Source organism: Papaver somniferum, chromosome 3 (assembly GCF_003573695.1).
Source record: "Papaver somniferum cultivar HN1 chromosome 3, ASM357369v1, whole genome shotgun sequence".
NCBI lineage: Eukaryota > Viridiplantae > Streptophyta > Magnoliopsida > Ranunculales > Papaveraceae > Papaver > Papaver somniferum.
The window spans coordinates 162,849,538-162,871,092 of NC_039360.1; the positions used below are offsets into that span (position 1 = coordinate 162,849,538).

General features: G+C 38.2%; 2 protein-coding genes across 2 annotated transcripts; both read right to left on the reverse strand.

Annotated features, from left to right (window-relative positions):
- Nucleotides 1–7,556: 7,556 nt before the first annotated feature.
- On the reverse strand, nt 7,557–11,374 carry LOC113357892 (protein ENHANCED DISEASE RESISTANCE 4-like). The gene is made up of 3 exons (XM_026601381.1): nt 10,315–11,374; nt 9,928–10,117; nt 7,557–9,821 (listed from the first exon to the last, which is right to left on the reverse strand). Exons 2-3 carry the CDS (start codon nt 10,061–10,063, stop codon nt 7,744–7,746), a joined length of 2,214 nt encoding a protein of 737 aa, XP_026457166.1. The 5' UTR covers nt 10,064–10,117; nt 10,315–11,374; the 3' UTR covers nt 7,557–7,743.
- Nucleotides 11,375–16,410: 5,036 nt separating this feature from the next.
- LOC113357893 (protein NETWORKED 4A-like) lies at nt 16,411–19,454 on the reverse strand. The gene is made up of 3 exons (XM_026601382.1): nt 18,891–19,454; nt 18,651–18,795; nt 16,411–18,331 (listed from the first exon to the last, which is right to left on the reverse strand). The coding sequence occupies exons 2-3, from the start codon at nt 18,763–18,765 to the stop codon at nt 16,632–16,634; spliced, it is 1,815 nt and encodes a 604-aa protein (XP_026457167.1). The 5' UTR covers nt 18,766–18,795; nt 18,891–19,454; the 3' UTR covers nt 16,411–16,631.
- Nucleotides 19,455–21,555: the final 2,101 nt, after the last annotated feature.

The window sequence follows — 21,555 nt, forward strand, 5'->3', positions numbered from 1 at the left end:
ACTCACAGTATTTAAATAAGCTCAACTCGATTCGCAAAGTAACTGGCATGGCAGTTACAAACTCCTTTCCGCGCAAAAGTTGGCCTACTCTCCAACTTTAAGTTTCCATTAAGGAAAATACTCGTGGACAAGTCCGGTCCGCACAGTCCCTAGAGATTTCTCGGAACTTGCTCTGATACCAACTATGACGGACCGGAAAATTGCGCCTTTGGCGCATTGCCCCGCAAGCCGTAACTTCCCCAATGCACCATGATGAAGCTACGATCCGGGCCTCAAAGCTAGGAAAATGCACGTACATTTTCCCTTGCAAGCATGCTCATGGAGCATGATGCAGATAACTTAGCTTCCACACCGTTCCAACTTACCCTTGCTCCGCGAAGGGTTTATTAAGAAAACAAAAACTTTCCTAAAACGGCCTTTTGAGGCCCTAAAAGATGGAATTTGGCTAAATTCTGGTGACCCTGTGGATATATAGATCAACATGTCTTGATCTTTGGGTCGTTTCCCATCAAAATGGACTCCTCGTGAGCTAAATTACGATACTCGGGTTTTTAGCCTATGTCGAACGCCTTGATAGGAAGTATGAGCATCCAAGGAATGGAATGCAACTTGCCTCGTCAAGTTTGGTCATAATCATCTCTTGCGTCGAGCTACCGACCCAGATGATATGAGAGGCCAGAATGTCGCAATCATATCATAATTAGATGATATGAGCGACAAAGTGTTGGACCGGCAATGCTGCAACTCATTGCTGCTGCCTGCGTACCCTTCCCCACTATAAAGGGATCAAACACAGACCTTAGTTTATCCTAAGGGACAGAAACTTAAGCCAACTCGTTTGCATGGCCGTGACCAAGCTATAATAGTAATGGCCTAGTCCGTATAGGTCGTTGCGTCAAAATGCATCCAAGTGATGAACACTTGGTCTGGGCATGGCATAGTGATGCCCATGCTTAACACACTCCATCGGTAAGGATACACATATATAAATGAGGCCTAAGCATCATTTATACTCTTCCGTCTAAGCTATGAAGCTTACTTGGTGCATAGTACGCATATGCACCATCAACCAACTACCCCTCCCTATATATGTTAATTTGACATTTTTACAACTCAAATTGGGGGAGCAAAAATCATTCATCAACTCCCCAGGCCATGATGGTTGCACCTTACCATTCTGGCCAACTGCGATGTACGGCCGTAATGGTTATACATTCCATTCTGGCTCACATGCTAGTTTCAATGTCCGGCCATGACGGTTGAACATTTACTGAGCCATGTCCCATGAAGCGCCGTGATGGTTGTACTTCCGTCTTTGTTCCATATGCCACTCCAATGTCCAGCCGTGATGGTTGTACATCTCTAAGGCTATCTCACTTGGTCCATCACCCGTATATGCACCTTCAACCAACTACCCCTCCCTATATATGTTAACTTGACATTTTTACAACTTGAATTGGGGGACCAAAAATTATTCATCAACTCCCCATTTTACTATTCATGGTCGTTGCCATATATTTCCGAATAAGCAGCCAAGATGGTTGTCCACTGCCAATGCCAACTCTGATGTTCAGCCATGTTGGCTGTCCACTTCCAACCCGATGTATAGCCATGTTGGCTGTCCGTTGCCAACCTAATCTCCAACCATGTTGGCTGAACATTGCCAACGCATTGGCCAAGGACCAATGTTCCTTTTTCTACTCAATTGAAGCTTTGGATGAAGCTTCATCTCGGGCACGCTAAAAAATACGGGGTGTTACACTAAGATTCTAGCCAAAATGGCTCACACAAGAATCACAAATCTATCTAATGATTCTAAGCCCATTTATGACTTTACACCTTTTCATTCTCTATCTTTAGCATAGCTAAGGTTTACTAATTGAATTAGATTGGTTCAATAATCCGTTAGGTAAGCCTTATGAATGTCTACAACTTTGTAGAAGAAACCGAAAGCTAATTCGGACCATAAATGGTCCAATCATCAAATTAAGATAACTAGGCCTAAGTGCAAGTCCACTAAACAAACCCATTACACAAGGCATGGTCCACTAGGGTTAACTAACGGTCTCTAACATTCAAAATAACGGTCAAAGGTCAATGTCCAGGTTCAATGGTCAAAGAAACCAACTCAGTCAAGGTTCACTAAGTCAAGTCGGGTCACCACTCTATTACAATTACAAGAACACAACCATCCTGGGTCTACTCAGTTAATCATTACCCAAAATTCATTTTAAAATAATTCTACAACTTCAATACAAAAACAGAACAACTTCATAATTCAATTCCAAGTAGAATTCAGCTTGCCTTTAGGTAGCAGTTGATATCCCATCTACATACATCCATATCAATGATATCACATCCAACCCCATGAACTGCAAAATCATCACCACTATAAGTTAAGTTCAACCCCATTCCTATCTTCTAATACAATTCCTCAACACAGTTACACAACCACCATCTTCCACTTTGGCTTTATTCCCATTCCATAAGTACCAGTATCTACAACTAATATTCTTAAAATAACTCAAACGGCATCTCAAAACAACATCACTAGCCAAAAATTTTCATATCCTTCAACACCAAGTCTCCAGCACTGCCATTTCAAAGCACCAACACCGACCCCATTACTAAACCAATCTGTTGTAATATCCTAACACTCATATGTATCTTCAATTCCTCCCAATTAACTCTGATCATCAAACACATAACAATAGCATATGATTCTATACTTAATTCAACTTCAATATTACCTACTACAGAACACTCCACCATATTATATCTATAATTCCCATTAACAACTTCTAAGCCTTGTATTTTTTCATATATTACTACCACCTGCAGTTTCATCAACAAATACACACCCATTTCAACTCAAACTGTCTTCATTCTGTTTTAACTCGGAACATCCCATTACTACAACATCAACCATTCTAGTTTCTAAGTAATATCACTTTCATCTTAAAACAACTAACACTACTCTTCCACAATTCAGTTAACCACCATCATCACAACATCACCTCACTCAACATCTATTTCAGATTATCACTACAATCAAAACTACACACTCCCTGCAACATCTCATACATATCATATCCACAATTAGGGATGCACATGGGCGGGTTTGGGCGAGTATTACGTAAAACTAACCTCGCACCCACAGACTGCGGGTTTATATTTTCATAACCAATCCCGCACCCACAAACAACGGGCGGTTTTTTTACCCGCCCGCTATGTGTTGGGCGGCTTTGGGTTTTAACCCACTAAGGATCCTAATTGTTCTCCGAATCATAATGCATCTCTAAACTTTAGAATACTTCAAGGCCAGTAATTATACAAAGTCATATCCTATAATCATTCTCCACTAAGGATCCTAATTCTTAATCCCAGAAAGTTCTTTAGTGCCTGCCTCTCATTTAACTAAATGACTGAAAAACTTCCACATCATTTTCACTTTAATAATCTAATTTCATCGTTACTCTTTAGCTTAACCGCCAATATGATGGTGAAGGTCTAATGGCAAGTTGCAACTATAAGAAAAATTATGTACACATAGTAATAAACCAAATTTGGGCACAGCCGTGGTATGTATGCGAATGGCACAAATGTGGTATGTATGCGAATGCAAGCAATACATTTTCACTTTAAAAACAAAACAAGTGGAGCAAAACTAAATTCAATCCATAAATCTCCACATGATCTTTTATCTTCATTTCTACGGGTTTTTCGGGCGGGTTTGGGCGGGTATTATCTATAACCAACCTTGCACCCATATACACTGAGTTTTTATTTTCATAACTAATCCCGCACCCACAACGGACGAGTTCGGATTAAAAACCCACGGGTTTAACGGGTACGGGCGGGTTTGGGTATGATGGGCAGGTCTTGTGCAGCCCTATCCACAACCACCAATAATTCCATGTCAATTCTTAATTCATTAAGAAACTCATAAACTCAATAAAGAACTTGAATTGATTATTACTAATAAGAGCAGTTACCTCAAATCAGTGTTTCTCAGGAAACTAAGGTCAAATTATTTCTTCATTTGCCTCAATTGAACAATCATCTCAAAACTACAAACACCCAACAACCTTCATCACCATCTTTGATTTACAGGGGAACCCTAATTCATCGATTCTTCATCAACAACAGCTATAACTGACAAATTAACACAAAACCCATCTTCAATTGATCTTCTAGAGTATCAATATCATATTCGAATCCACTTTTGCGACTCTGTCGAAACCCTAATTCAAATCTACACAATGATTATCCACTGAATCAAATTCAGAACTCCAATTAAACACCAACCCGTTCAATCTTCATACAACAGGAACTCATTATACTAATTTATTCCAAGAATCTCAAAACGAAATCTAAACCCTAATTGTAATTCTATGTTTCACTTTTTCTGTTGAGTTTGATTTCACCTCATCAACCAAAACTACCACCATCAGTTAACTCAGAATCGGTATGAATTGGCTAAAACATGCCAATACGAAATGAAGTACGCCGCTGTATTGAACTTTGACATATAGAATAGAAGAGAAGTATGTGTCTAAATAAGAGGACTTAACAAGTGATAGTGATTCTCAATGACACCCATACAAAGTAGCAAGCCAATTAATGCAGGATGACATAACAAATTATGAAGATAGCTGTAAAGGAATTCTGTTTCACCGAAATACATTTTCAGATTGTCCAATCTTTGCAGTAATAATACTTACCTGATCCTCTTAAAATCTTTATGTTACACTTATAACTCAATATTCCACAACACACTCAAAAATCATAGCATTCCAACGGTTCATTAAAAAGATACATTAATCAAAACCCGACTACTTTCAATACGTGCATACAGAATTCAGTTACGGATTTCTCACACTTTGGTGTACCTAAAGTGATCAGAACTTTCATGAAATTTCTACAGTAGGTTACCTTCATATATACAAACATCATACTGAAATTTCAGCTTTGTCCGATAAGCAGAGAATCAGATAAATAGGAATCAGTCCCCTATTCGGGATTTAAACTCAGCAGACCATAGTCATATATTGTGCAAGCTTTTTAGTACCAAACGTGACCTGATACGAATGAAAATATTACTTTACTTCTATAACAAGATAAAATACGACATACTCTAATTTCATCATATTCCAACGGTTGAATTTAAAGATATCATTATAACAAAACAAAGATTATAGTGTTCTCAAAGTTAGATTTATAACCAAATCATGCAATTTCTTACCAAGATCTTTTGAACCACAAATTAAGCAACAAACAAAAATACCCAATCCATATTTTCATAGAAGAACATGGTGTCTATTGAATTCCATAAATTTCATGATGAACTCTAATTTCAAAATTCTCAAATTAAGGCAGTTATATATAAAATAGATGTTCCTTACGAATTATCCATTGCCCTTTGCTTACAATCCCTTCCATAGTTCTTCAATAACAACACTTTTGATGAATATCTAACCCTATTCTCACCGATAGCTCCAAAGATGTATCCACAATTTTGTCTTGAGAAAGATGGATAAAATAAAGAATGCATGATGAAGAAGAAAACAAGGTTTACATTCCTGAACCAAAAAATGAAGGAGAAAACAAGGTTTCTACCGTTTTATTACATTTGGTTAGACAAATAACTAATTTACCCATGACTTCTTCTCAGAATATTGGCACATGTACAGTGACGTGGAAGAAATGCATGCACGGCTATTTTGGCACCCATACATATGCTTAAGGCTATCAAATGCTATTTAAAAACAAATTTTGTGACTTGGGCATACTCATGGGGTTGAAAACACCCTAAGTTAGGTTTCCTTAACACTATAGAATAAAATTCAGATGATTTCCAACTTGAATAGGTTAAATTAAAACCTAGAACCTTTACGGGCTTTACAAGTACTGTTACAAGCTGCAACATGGGTAGTGGAGGAAGGATTGTCAAATTTCAGTGTGGAAGGCGACTATAAGAATCTTTTTGATTACTTGAATGGGAAACAATCTCAAATCACCTGACAGAATCATAAAATTATGGATGAAGTAAAATGCAACTTTCAACTTTGTCAAAACTTTTTAGGGTTTTTTTTTTACGTTCCTAAATTAGCTAACAATGCGGCCCATATCCTGGGCAAGGAGGCTAAACATTTTCAATCTCTTGTTAATTGGAAAAACACACCACCATCTTGTATTTTGCAAGTTCTTGAAGTAGATAAATCTAATGTCAGGATGGCTGCTAACTGCCAAACATTAGATGGCTCTACTAGCTCTGAGATCTAACTCCCCAATTTAGTTGGTTTGAATACATTTTAACTTGCAAAAAAAAAAAAAAAAAAAAAACGTTATCAGGGATCAACCTTGGCATGACATGGAATGACAAAAGGAAAAGGACAATAAGGTAGTTTTAAAGAATTTAAGAGGGTAATTTAGTCATTTTATCAGGTCCAAGGTACCCCTTATCTAACCCAAGCAGTGCCCAAAAATTGCATCCCCTAAAAGACGCGTTCCTTGTAGTAGCAGCCGGAACAAGTATTTCCGGTCAGCATCCCGTTTTTTTCCCTAGGAACCCGACTACCCATATTTGGTAACAATATTAGTTTTTGTGATTAAACAAATTAGGTTTTTTTTCTCTCAGACGCCTCCGTAATAACCGTCTCTTTTGCAATCCCGAGCACCGCACAAGGAGAAGAAAAATCACACTTCGAATCAAGAGACCGGATAGTAATGGCTGGTAAGAGGAGTCTGAAAGCAGTTGTCAATCCTATGAAATTGAGTCTAGCGAACAAATACTTGTATGGCACAAAAAAAAACAAAGAGACAAGAAGAGAGTAACAGCGGCAGTACAAGTGATGAGGAAAAAATTATTAAGAAGAGAAAGATTAATAACAACAACGGGAAGGCGATGGACAATTGTAGTGATTCACGAGTTATTAGCAGCAGCAGAAGTATTTTCGAATGCATGAGATATTAAGCAGACTCCCAATAAAATCACTTACGCGATTCAAATGTGTAAGCAGTCATCAATCGAGATTTGATTGATTTACACTCCACTCGATCAACACAACGTTGTCCCGATCTTTTTATTGTCGTTCCCCGTCATGCCGAGGTTGATCGGTTTCCAAGTACAATGCATAAATCAGAGTTGAAAGATAGAGGCAGGTTATTCCACAGTGAACCAAGAAGGATCATCATACCTCAGCGGGGATCTAAATCTAAATTCAAAGCCAGGGATCAAGGTTGAAACTAAATATGGTGGCGGAAGGGAGTATAGCTATAAACAGTCCATCTTGTTAGCCAATTTGTTTCAAAGTAGAGGTAAAACTTGTGTACGAAGATTAGATCACAAAAAGCCATTTTATTATACTCATATTGTCAATGGTTTGATCTGTTTCGTTAACCTTTGCAAAGCTGCTGTCCGCGTAATGAATCCAAGCACTAGAGAATTAACACCATGGATATCGACTCAAAGAATGAGCGGGGTGGATGTCCCCGTCTTATTTCTTTGGATTTGATCCTGCCAACAAATGGAGGGTCGGCTCTAGACGGTCGAATCTCAGAAGATAAAGGCTTTCATTAAAGTCAGTGCGATTGAGAAGACATTGGTAACAAAGAAAATCTTACTTGCCGGGGGATAATAGTATTGCTTCATTTTCCTTTTTTTCAATTATTTACTATTCAACCAACATTGCAAAATGAAACTATTGATTATAATCTCTATACACAACATTCTGGTTCTGTTCACCTTTCTTGATCTATATCTGACGACCTTTTTATCAAAAGTCTTCTTGGGGAAGGATAACCCATAAGACTATGCAGCGGCGAACCTGAAGTACGTTGCACTTCTTTTCCATGTAGCCGTTTCTCCAGCAATATACGTCGACTGTTTGTACGAGAAGTTTCATCCAGTACTGAACTCTCATCTCTGTTGCGGTTATTCTCTTTAGAGACGGAAAAATCCCAACTCCTCCTGCTGGTTGAATTACTACGACTGTCGACTTCACTGGGTGGAGGAACTGTTGGTGGATTCGGCCGAAATGGAACACTTCTTCCGCTCCGAAGCTGAAAAATAAGTAGCTCGGAGCAAGAACTACAACGCAATTTAGTGCACCTGTCACTCGAAAGGATAAAATCGGCAGGTAGCTGGAGCAGTATCTTGCAGCTATAGCAAACTATAATTGGAGCGCCCCCAGCTACGGGAAGACAATGTCTCTTGATATGATTTCTTCTATCCCGATGCAGGTACAGATTCTGCTTCTCCAGAGTGTGATCTATATGCCTCTGGCCGTGTGGAAGTGGTTGCGAATTGCAGATCCTGGGTGCAAAATTGGAGTTGTTGACAGGACCGGAACCACAAGGATGGTAGCACATGTAGCCTGGATGAATCTGGCATAGCTGCTCACTGTAACAGCCTTTGGCTACTGGTGGTCTCTGCAGGGGGTACTGGAACTGTTCAGGGCAGCACTGCAAGCTCGTGTAACCAACATTGCATCTTGGGATTTGAGAGGAGTTCCGACCTTGAAACGGCACAGAATTGCTTGGTGGGCATGCTCCAGAAAAGTGCCAGGGGTCGTTTCTGCGGTAACAACTCGGATCTTTCTGCCTCTGTTGTGCATGATTACTGTACATTGGCCTCTCATGTTCCTGTTGATGAGTTCCTCCTCCTTTAAGAAATTTGTCATTTCTAGTCTCCAATTTCAGAGCATATGATTTAATAAGTCGATCTCTCAATTCGTCCACCTTCCTCAACAGTTCGTCTTGGTTGTGTACCGATGGAGCCTTCTCCACTGGATGCGAATCTGAATCATACATAAACTCCTTGTTGCTGTAACTGCCACCGTTTTCGAAAGCAGCAGGAAGAACCTTTCTGTAGAAGTCCTTGTCTGACATCCGTTGGGATTGCGTAGAGGTTTGAGCTGTATGAAAGCTCTCTGAATTGAGGAGCTTCTCGTGTTCATTGTTTCCATTTATAATATCAGCTGGCAGTTCTTGATTCGACTCGACGCTGTTTTCCATCCTAGTTTTGGCTTGATCATCGTTGAATGACATGGTCCGGAACTTCCTCGAACGAAGTGGCAGTGGTACTTTGGGATTCATCTTGCCGACATCATCCGTTGTTATTTGTTCCCCACTAGAATCATCAAACTCGTAAGTATATTTTCGGATATGCTGGTGGTGGTGGAGTTGATCATCCCGTCCCTCATAAGAAGAGACACTGCCTTCGTAGGTGTGGAAGGTTTTAGCACCTAGTTTTTCTTCCTCCTCCAACTCAGGCATATCGTTGTCGTGATTGTTGGATAATTCCATGCTGCTGGGTATCTGCATCTCCTCCTCGTCCATAATTACTTGGGTATTACCAGTCTCCATTTGATCTCTTGAACAGGAATGGTCAGAGTCACGGCAAACGATATCCTGAGATTGTTCACTATCAGTCTGTGAACTTGGGCGATCGGAGTCACCAAAGAGGATATCCGGAGATAACAGAACGCCGTCAGCTGCTGGGCAATGAGTAGAAGAGTTTGCTGTATATCCTTGTGAGACATCAGGACTTGAGGATCCATCATTACCGTTGTCTACTTCTTCAGCATCAGACACTTGTTTCCTACCTCGACAATCAAGTTCGGCATTTGGTGAGGAAGTGTTATGCTTATTGGTTTCCTCCTCATTAAAACACCTCTTGGGATCGCTAATTGGACTTGTGAGGCATGGATTCGCAATTGTAGGAGTCAATTTGGTAGCTTGAGAAGGAGAAGAAGAATTCTCCGATTCATTGGCGTGATCAGGAATTGAAGCTGCTGGTGGTTCATTTGGAATTTTAGCTGTGAGAAGAATGAGGAAAATTAGTAATTAAGAAACAAACAACGAAATTAAAATGGCTCTTGATAACCTCCATCGTATAGCTAGTAGAGTTAATTGATTGATTACCTCGGAGTGTTGCACCACATCCACCGCATTTGTACAAAGGAACATTGGGTAATTCGGGAAGAAGGCCACGACATTTGGGACATCGGACTAATCTGACTTTGCCACCAGGAGGTAGGGGAAGAGGATGAGTCGCCATGGTGGTCTAGTCTATTCTATTCTAGTTAATTGGTATCACAGCTCCAAATGATAACTGCAATCAAAGAAGTAAGATACTGTTGGTTCATGTTAAGCTATTATGTTATGTTATTTACAAAAACAAATTGATTTAAGAATGATGATGTATTTCTTAAGACCAAAGAAAACAAGTAGGAGATTAATTCTACTTATGAAATTGGTTGAGCAGAGTGATTGATGAATCAAAAAATAAAAAACAAAAAGATGACTTACATTTGAACAAATGGCTACTGATGATGATGACGATCGACTACTCACTCTCTTTTCTCTGTTTTTCTTTGTATGAATTTTTAATGAATCCAATTTTTTGAGTATTATTATTATTATTGGTTTCTCTGTGGTTATAGTTAAACCCTCCTCTGCAGGGAATGGAGAGAGATTTTATTTAGAAGGAGGAAGACGAAGAAGTCAGCGCGGAGAGAGATGATGAATGGGACTGGACTTGTTTCTGACGTGTTCGCGTTGAATTGTTCTTTCGTTTCCTGATTACAAGAAGAAAAACACGCTAACGAACCATTTAACTAAGAATAATAATTAAATTGGATTGGATTGAAGTAATAATAATAATAATAATAATAATTAAGAATGTTTTGGTTTCGTTTGGTCCATGAAACATAGTAGCATATTTTCATTCCAGCATAATTAAATCAACTTAAGCATGGTGTAATTTGATTAGCAGTAATTAGTTATGCATCGATCCAGGTCCAATCAAGCTTGTTTAACTAACTATATAGATAGACACGGGGTTTGGTGGTGGGGATGATCGACCTCCTCCTCTACCGCCGTCCACAATATATACACGACACCGGCCAAACCCCACCTAGAATTAAATGGGTGGTCATGTTTTTCAAGCAAGTACCCAAGCTTTAGCAACAAAAGTTTATGAGTTGTTGGTTGGAAGTTGCCGCACAACAAGAACACCGTGTCATATCCATGATGCACCCTTTAAATCTTCTAGCAAGCTCATCCTGTTTAACTTTGGTCCCTCCTCCGTCGTCATCATGAATACGAAAATGAATCAAACAGCCTTGCCTTCCTTAATTCCAAGATAAGAACGTACCAACTAAAAGGAACATTTATTGCAGTCTAACCAACTCTTGTCTCTCTAGCTAGCTAATCATACTCCACATTTAAGACTCCATTGTTTGTATGCATGTCAATCATGGATGGATGACCGTTCACTCACTGTTGCTATAAAGAGCCAGACATATATATATATATATATATCCTAGCAGCCGCTTCATATGTATCACTCTGAATCGCAAAAAACCATCAGCTGCTGACTTTTTCTCACAGGACAAAAACATTCAATCTTGTTGGCGTCATGCTCACCAAGGCATGACGAGAGAAGAGTTTTACCAAGTCTCGATGCTATTCCTCATCAGCATCATCAAAGGTACTACTAGTATTTTCTATTTTTCTTTCGTTTGACTTTTTGGGTTTCTTACTTTTCTGGATAATCCGTATCCCGCAAGGTCTGTAACAATAATGCAGAAACGGGTCTTCAAGTTTTGATAGCCGGCCGCGGGGATTTTTACTAGCCAACGTGTGGGGCGTCGTGGTGGTCACGGAGTAGGATGTGGACATGGCATGCTGCAGCACTAAGAGAGACAAAAGAAACAACAAGTTCACCTTTACACAGCAACAACATATAAAGACCGACATGGTGCCAAGAATGGAGAAAATTCAACATTCCTATTATTATTATTATTATTATTATTATTATTATTATTATTATTATTTGTGGTTCAAAATTTCAAATAACTTTTCACCGTGTGGAAAAATGGAAATCAATACCTTTTGTGTTTGAATTTTATAGGATACTGACGGCCCAAGCAGGCTTAACCACCACCACTAGGAGCTCCAAAACCAATCAACATTATTGCGTACAAGTTGGATGAATCTCAACTCCTTGGTCTACAAGGAACAAGGGACTGTGGGCATCAACCTATAATGGTTTGGTCACTCCTAATAATAACGAACTCATTGGTCTAACAAATAAAAGTGGGAGCTAGAGAAACAAATTCTATCCCTACGCGTACTTTAATCATCAAGCACAATAATCTTGAGATTGGGCCATAATACTTGCAACACTGCAATTTTTATATCCAATTCTTATTGGGCTCAACTTGGTCACCTGGATCCATTCAATTTGATGGATGTGTTTATGTAGGGTTATCCATACAACTATGATTTTAGGAATACCAAAAACTTTCAAGCCATACAAAATAGTTTTCCCATCCTAGGTGATCTCATAAGGAGTGTCTATTGGGTAGTTCAGTTACCTATATACTCTTGAACCTAAAATCAAAAAATAAACTATCATAAACATCTCTTCTTCTTCCTCCAGCTAAACCACCTTCCTTTTCTCTCGGATTTTTTTTCATCACTGTAATTAATTATCGATTCGTGAAAATTCGATCATCGGTTAAATTGAACTACATAATGGATCGTACAAAGAAAAAAGAAAACGTCAGGTGTTCTAAATCCTCTTCCAATCCATGAATTAAAGAAGAATAACCAATTTAAGATGAAGGTGTAAAAACTATAATTGAACCGGAAATTGAACCGGAAATTGAATCGGAAATTCAACCATTTGAAGCTCCAAATACTGAAATGAGGATAAGAAGGTATTCCCTACAAACTCAATCTTTTATTTGTTGTTTTTCATGGATTGAATGGGTTAAATTGCTAAAAACTTAGGGTTTTTGACGGTTACAGTAGAGGGTTCGGCTGATAATTGAGTTGAGTTTTGAGCCGAACTATTCTTGAAATTTCACCCTGAAAGTGTCTATGAACAGTTCGGCTAAACCGTAAATGTCAATTTTTAGCCGAACCCCAAAATGTGTACTGAATACGTCCCAGAACAGTGTCAGGTTCAGCTAATACCTTGCAAACCTTCCCGGCCGAACCTGAGAAGTGAAATTTACCCCAGGTGGTTGTCAGGTTCGGATGACTCGATTAGATCACTTTCAAGCCGAACCTCTCTCTGTAAACACTTCGAAAATATTGATTTGCAGGCTCTAGGTTCGTGTTGTTGAGTTATCAGCCGAACCTTCTCTTTGCACACTCAAGTTTTTCGATCTTGTTTTGGCCATAACTTTTTCGTCCGATGTCGGAATGACCTCATTCTTTTTGCGTTGTGTTTGTCTTTTCATTCTCTTAAAGTTGAAGATAAGATCTAATTGATTTTAATGAATTTAATATGGACCTTGGTATTCTCCATCATTAGACTTCACTTTCTTAACACTTTTAGTAATTTCCACTTTTTTTGTTTGGTTCATCCTATGAAAAGGCTGCACAATAAAAAAAACATATGTAATAAAAATCCTAACCCCTAGTGTGTATGAATTTAAGTGTTTCATGGAAAATCAGTATCATGTTCGGCTGATGTGATTTTTTGAATATGAGCCGAACTTGGAAAAATATATAGTTCGGCTGATACGATATTTAGAGTGAGAACCGAACCTAACTCTCAGGAATAAGTTCGGCTTGTTATTAAAATTTAATATAAGCCGAACTAGGATCTTGCAAATAGGTTGGAAGTTGGAAAATGAAGGTTCGGCGTATAACGTTAACAAATTCAGCTAGCCGAACTGTTCATCAATTTAGTGGGTTCGACTTATATTTTTAAGCCGAAAATAGTCCTGGTTCGCCGAACCATGATGAAAAATACAATTTTTTGATGATTTCAAGCTACAAAAGTGAGATTAAACATAAAATAGAAGTGTACATGTGTGTTAGAAGCATCGGGTTCCTCATCTATGTATTCATCATATGGATTTGGCTCATAAAAATCATCATCTTGAGTTTGAGTTTGTGTAAAATCACTCTCACAATCTAAGAAATCAGCCATTTCTGGATCATTTTTGTGGTTGATATGTATTTTCCTAAGTTTTTTAGATGAAGAATGACCCTCCTAGGTTTTGCTTAAGCAGTTCTAATTTCCACCTATAGAATATTTGAAAATAAACATAATGAATAGTTGGTGGAATAGGAATAACAAATATGCACATGTTGCCGCAAAGTAAAACTAAAGAAGTGAGAAATATAGGGAAGAAACAAGCAATCACATTAAAAAAAAGTGAGGAAAACAGACTTCCTACATGTTTTTCATTTTTACCTCTAATGTTTTGAATTAAGAAAGATAATCCAATTTAGTTTGGTTGTTATTTTTAAAATTATATCTAATGATTTAAGTTATTGTTGAATACTGCAAGGATCGAATATTTAAATAAAATACTAGTATCACTTATCTTATATAAAAATTAACATAATTATCACAATTTTTAATGTTGTAATAATTGTTGTGGTGTTACTCGTGTAAGTCAGATAGACAAGTAAGTTAGCTATATGTTGCAACTTAGAGTAGGTGGTATCTCTTCCTTAAAGATAACACATGTAGCTATATTTCAGGGTCAACATAGGAAAAAGATAGAATAAAACAAAAGACAAAGAATTTTGGTAAAACTAAGAAACAAGATAAGTTCATGATTTCCGTTCACTAGAACCTAAAATAGATACACAAAATTGAGAGTGTTAGAGCACTGCTCGGTCGAACTCGCATGCGTTGATATCTCAAGCATGTTTGTCAATGTTAGTGATCAAAAACTATAAGTCTTGATTTCTAGTCTAATATAGCTAAGTCTCGGACTAAGATAGAAAGTGTAGTTGAGCTCAAGAACTCCATGGCGATCATCATACAAGACGAAGAACTACTCAAGGAACTGGTGGAACTTCATCGACTAAAAGGTATGTGGACACTTGAACATATCTATCACTCAAAAGTCTTTCTACTATATCTCCTATCTTGAGACAAAAGTCGTTTTGCTATATAGACTTTGATTATACACATTTGCTATTTCGAGCCGAGTTTATCTCGCTTATCTATTTCTCGAAATATGTGTTGGTAAGCTTTCGCTTTGTCCAAATTCATCTTTACCTGGTGACGAAGTCATGTTATGTTTCAATCACTTAGATAAGATAAGGTTCCTATGCTTATAACAAGATAAGATGTTTTCAAAAGAAGTTGATCTCAAGCACCGGAACAACCCACCAAGCCAATTCCATAATGTTTGGCTTAAATTGCAATGCCACAAGGCCCACAACATGTCATCCAAAGTTTCTTGATTAATACCACCCAAGTGACATTTAGAAGCTAGATATATAACTTGTTTGCAGCTTATCATTAGTAGCACAAACACCTCTAGCTAATTTCCAAATATTACCAGAGAATAAGAGATGAATTTAGTTTTTCAAAATCTACTTATAGGTATTAATAATGGGGCATTTAAGTCTTACGTTGTTGTATGCATCAATAAAAGTCAAGTATCCAAGATTGTTGTCACTCCATATTGTTTTACCAACCATTCATCCAGGAATCACCGGAAAATCTTATGCATTGATTTAGCGTTGCAAAGAGATAGGAATTCTGGGTCAGTGACCCACCATAATTGCTGATATTAATATGTGTGAGCATTTGAAAATAAACATAATCAATATTGGTTGAATATGAACAAAAAATATGTATATCTACTGCAAAGTAAAACCAAAAAAGAGAAAAGAAATGAAGGAAAAAAAAAGTGAAAAGAAAAAAGAATCTTTTACATGCTTCGTTAAGACATAAGTAATATTGTATTATAAGTAACATCTTATTTTCTTAATGTGAAAATAAGATGGTTATGAATACAAAAGAAACAATTGTAAATGATGACCACAATTTTTTCCGAAAAACAACCCCTGAAAAACCCAACGACGATAGAGATAGTAAAAGTTTTCTGTTGGTCTCACTACATGTTTCGTCCGGTGATTTTTTCGAGAAAAATATTTAGGTCAACCTAACAATTCTTAAAAAAAAAACATAAAAATTAAAAAACATAAAGGATAATTGTCATTTTATATAAAGCCAACAAAAGAAATGATAAAGATTAAAATTGACATAACTTTTTTACTTACTACACAGGCCGTGCATATAGTCGAGCATATAAAAACCCCACAAAACCAACAAGGATCAGATATTTTATTATCGGGTGATTAAATCTCCAGCCTCGTCTCTCAGTCTTCTTTTCACCCTCTGCCTCTTTTATTTGAACGTCAGTGGCCTAACAATTCTGGCTCATTAGAAGTCTGTAAGTAAATAAAACAGTAAACATAACCAGGGATGCAGCTCAGATGGTAGAGCGCTCGCTTAGGGATTATTTTATCTTTTTTTGGATATTTCTGAAAAATGCTGCTTCTTGCAGCTGATAAAGAAGCGAAAAGAAATGCCTGTGCCTGACTGAAATTAAGATAACACCATGAAAAAGCTACTTAAAATAACTGTACGCATTAGATTACCCCAGTTTTAGACTCAATAATAACAACATTTTAAGGACAAAAGAAAATCATAATACATACAAACTTACAAAATAGTGGTGCTAGTAGTAGTAATCTCTCAACTCTCAAAATTAAAAAAGAAAGAGAGTGTAAGGATGGATGGAGGGATTCTCTTCGATTATGATGTTATACTTACTGTTATGCATCACCTCAGTTCAAGAAGCTAATACTGGAGATGGTGTCTGCTTCCTATGCCCAAGAAATGCATTTCTAAGGTCATCGTAATTGTTCCTGTAATGCTCCATGGAGAAACACAGCTGCCTTATTGCTTCCCTCTTCTCTTCTGCCGCATCTACTATCACCATTCTCTGCCTCTCCACCTCTTCTTCCATTTCTCCAAGCCTTCTTGTCTGGTTCTCCGCTTGTTTCCTAGCTTCCTCGCAGGCTGACACTAACTCCACATACTCTATGTGTAACTTATGCAAATGCTCTTCCATTGGACGGATCTTATCATCTCTAGACCCAGCATCAGCTACCAAAGAACTTATCTTTGCGTTCAGCTCGTCTCGTTCTTCTGTCAATGTATCAAAATTGAGTTTAAGTCCATCCATGGTCTTGTTTAACTCTTCCAGCCGGTTCCCTTTCTCAACAATCTCTGCTTTCAATATCTCCATCTCGCTGTGCATATCTGCTTCACGATTCTCCTGCAAAACTTGAAATTCAATCTTTTCATGTTCCACCCTCTTACAATCGTCTACCAGTGACTGAATGCGCGACTCTGAACTCTTCAGCTTCATCTCTAGTTCAACCTGACCCTCTTCTAACGCTGATATGACCTTCTGCAGTTGAGATTTCTCAGCATTGAATTTTAGCACAGCATCAGAGATGACTAATTTCAGTTCCGCAATCTCTGTATCACGGTTGGATACATTCATGTCTAACGTCTCATTCTGATCTTTCAGCTCTGCCGCCCAGACCTCGATTTTCTTCAAAGAAGATTTGGTCTCCTCTAGTTCAAGTTTCAACCTTGCAACCTCTTCTTCTTCTGAAAGATGAAGCTTTTGGTCTTGGAGCCCTGCGTCTTCCTCCAAATCACCAACGTTGGTTGCTAATTCAGAAGATTTACTTTTCTCAAGTTCAAGGGTCAGCGCTGCAATCTTTTCTTGCAGCTCCAATACCTGAATTGTCTCAGACTTGATATACGCATCAATTAGTCCGTTCTCAATGTTGATTTGTGTTAACCTCTCCATCTCATCTTGCGTGCACCGAAGCTTTTTATTTGCAACGTTCAATTCTTCCTCGTACCACTGGATTCTGCCAAGAAGATCTTCGCTGTTTCCATTCTCTTGAGAAACCTTTGGGGAAGTAGTCACCGACGAATTCTCTTCCTCTGCCATCCGAAGCTTCTCTTTCACGTCGTGAAGCTCAACCTCCAACTCAACAATCCTCTGGCTAAGTCCCATGTCATCACCATTCGCAGCCAGCGGACCCGAGTCGGTGTTCTTAGATGAAGTGATGCTGTCAGATTCTGAAGAAGAATCCGAGTAATCATCCGAATCAGGCCTCTCAGAGCTGCCTCCGCGAGACCCAAGAAAGACTTGGAAACCAGCAGCTCTGTTGGTGATGGACTTGCGGCGAGTATGTCTTTTTAGTTCCTTGGGAGCAGGCACAGGTGGTCCAGATTCAGACCCAGCATCGGAGACAGCTGAACTCTGAGTTTGGAGCTGATGATCAGCCGGGATGCTCTTGCTCAGGTTATCGTAGCGCTCAGCTAACGAGCGATACATGCGGTAGAACTCCTCGACTTGTGCAATCAACTCGGGTCTTTTCTGATAATACATTTCAGCCTTCTTTGCAAAGGAATCTCCTTCCTCTTCGATGAGCTTGAGCATCCGATTGACGCTCCTGTCCATCTCTGTAGTCAGAGATTTAATTGTAACTTTCTTGCTATACGCCATTTTTTTTGCAATTCAAATCAAGGATTACAGGAATAACAAAAGAAAACAAAAAAAGCATAAATCCTTGAAAGAGTGGTAGTTTTGGGTAAATAAAGGGTGTTTGGGGTTCATGGAACTCCACCCCTCTTTGTTTTTGCCTCTTCAAAGAGGAATGGGATACAATCAAACATACCGGTATGTAATTGCATTTCTTATAAATTGAGTTGAAAATATGAAAGAGTCAGAAGATCCTTGTAATGAAGACATCTGTACTATCATATGCGAATAAGAGTTTACCTTGGAGACTATCGGCAAGCCATTTGTTTGATTTCGGGGTGATGTGACTGTCAAACCACCAGGAATGTGATTTCCTGGACTCTAACCTCTTCATTGTTCTATTTTTGGACATCATGGTCGGTTTAGGTTATGGCAATTGGCAACCCTGGAATGAAATTACATTCGAGTTGAATTGAATTATAGACGGCCGGCAAAATCAGAAACCAGTAATTAGTAAGAAATTTTGTTTGCATTCAGTACCTGGTGAGTAGGAGGAGGATGAATTGACCAGGTAAATGATGATGGTGGAATTAGGACGGCCGGCACACTCAGTTGTGGAGATTAAGCATTACCCACATCTTCTTGTCTTAGTTTCAAAGATATTTTCTTCCTGAAAAAGAGCAGGGAGGCACGTCTTTTGGAATACAAGGAGAGAACAAGTCGAAGAGGAAGACAGACCCAAACCAAATCTCCTTGGTTCAGTTAGCCTCTTCTTCTTCCTTGGCTCTGTCAGGGATGGGGGTGTTAAATGTGGAGGGAAAATGAATAATTTAATTATGCAAAAATGTGAGTCAATGCTTAGCTGAGCTGCCCACCATTAATTGTTTGAATTATTATTGAATGAATGATATTTTAAAAAAAGGAAAGACACAAACATATACATATCTATCCAGAGAAGAAGAAGAAGAAGAAGAAGAAGAAAGGAGGAAAGTGAAGGGGACTTGTGTGTGTTTGTTGTTAGATGAGATGATGAGGTAGCTGCTAGACACGGAGGAGGAGAAGGACACATAGCATAGATAGATAGATGCATTATTAGAGTGAGATAGAAAGAAAGAGCCTTTGCTTTGCTTGCATTATTAACTCTCTCTCTCTCTCTGTTGAAAGACAAAGAAAGCACAAGCAATCCCTGCTGCTGGTCATTCTTGTGTCTGTCTGTATGACATGGCTAACCATCCATTAGGCATTTGCATGCCTAAATCGACATTTATAGTGTGCTTTACTTGTTATAAAAATTAATCAATTTTGTGTTGTGATACTCGCTGCTTATCATTAATTAATACACATATTAAGAAATGTTGGTGGCGGATGAGATGGTCTTGGGTTCGTCTTTTTGTGTGCATCATGCTGTTGTCGAAAGAGAAAGAAGAAGCACGGGTATTGGTTTGCGCGTCTCTTCTCTTGACTTTCTGTACGACCATTTTCTTGGTTTTACACAGACAGCTAGCTACCTACAAACAACAACAAACAGCGCGGGAAATCCGTGTCATTTTGAAGTACTAAATTCAAATATTACTGGTGGCGCCTGCACTACCAGGTCCACGGTGCATATTTCTACGACTTCTCTCATTGATTCTTGTCTACTGTATACAATCTCAGTCGGTCTTAACCCAAGAAATTGGTTGTCTTCTAATTTCAGTAACAGAAAATTTTGCGAGTTTCATAGCTAGAGTTGTGTAAATCATGACGACTTCATCTTCTTATTTAATTTGATGCTCACATGTGCCACGTTATTTTCTTCAATTCAAATGCGCATAACCCAATGGCCCACAAATTATTTCATCATCCCATTATTCATTTCAATCATTTGCGGGTAGCAATACCCTGCTCAATTAATCAAGAACCATTTTTTGGGACCATGGTTTTTTTTTTTTGGGACCATGGTTCTATTTTGGGTATAGACATTGGAAGTAATTCTAGGTCACCCCTTATCTAGATATTTATTTAATACCTAATGTACCCTCCTAATTAATTTTAGGTTATGATTAGTGAAATGATTTAGTTAAAAAAAATTAGTGAGATTAAATTAAAAGATGAGTTTATTATTAGTTGAGTAAAATTATTATGAGAGTAGAGTTAGAGAAGATGAAGGAAAACATGAAAAATAAAAATAAAAAATCTAATTCACCCCCTTTGAGTATTCAAGTGATGAATCTGATTCTTCATCTCCATCCTCTCCTACTACTGTATTTGTGAATCTTCAAAATGTATGTTGAATTGGTAAAAACTTCCCCAAAACTGTGAATTTTTGAACTGGATTTTGAGGAGTTCGGTTACATTATATGAAGAACAAGTAACCGAACACATCTGAAGGTGTAGTTCGGTTTTCTTGTGAGGATGAACAAGTAACCGAACTCTTCTGAAGGTGTAGCTCGGTTGCCTTGTGAGATGAACAAGTAACCGAACTCCATATTAATGGAAAAATGCATAAGGTTCGGTTGGATCGAAAAATGCATGCTTATGCGATCCAACCGAACTCAGTTTAATAAGTTCGGTTGTTTCTCAAACTTGAACCTAACAGCAAGGTTCGGTTACATAAAAAATTTCTTTCTATGTTTTTAACCCTATAGTTCGGTTACATGGAGGTTTTAAAAAGTTTGCGATCGAACCGAACTCATAGGTCAGAGTTCGGCTGTTAAAGAACTAAAAACAATGGGAATAAGAGTAAGGTTCGGTTACATAGAAAAAATTATTTTTATGTTTTTAACCCTATAGTTCGGTTACATGGAGGTTTTAAAAAGTTTGCGATCGAACCGAACTCATAGGTCAGAGTTCGGTTGTTAAAGAACTAAAAACAATGGGAATAAGAGTAAGGTTCGGTTACATAGAAAAAATTCTTTCTGTGTTTTTAACCCTACAGTTCGGTTACATGGAGGTTTTTAAAAGTTTGCGATCGAACCGAACTCAGTGGTCATAGTTCGGTGCTTACAGTACTCAAAATACTAGGAATAAGAGTAAGGTTCGGTTACATAAAAAAAATTCTTTCTATTTTTTTAACCCTACAGTTCGGTTACATGGAAATTTTACAATTTCTATGCGAAACAACCGAACTCTACAGTTCGGTTAGGAAGTTCTGAATCATATAGAACCGAACTGTTCTTCGTGTTCTTCAGTTCAGTGAGTTCGGTTAGGAACCTAGGAAAAATAG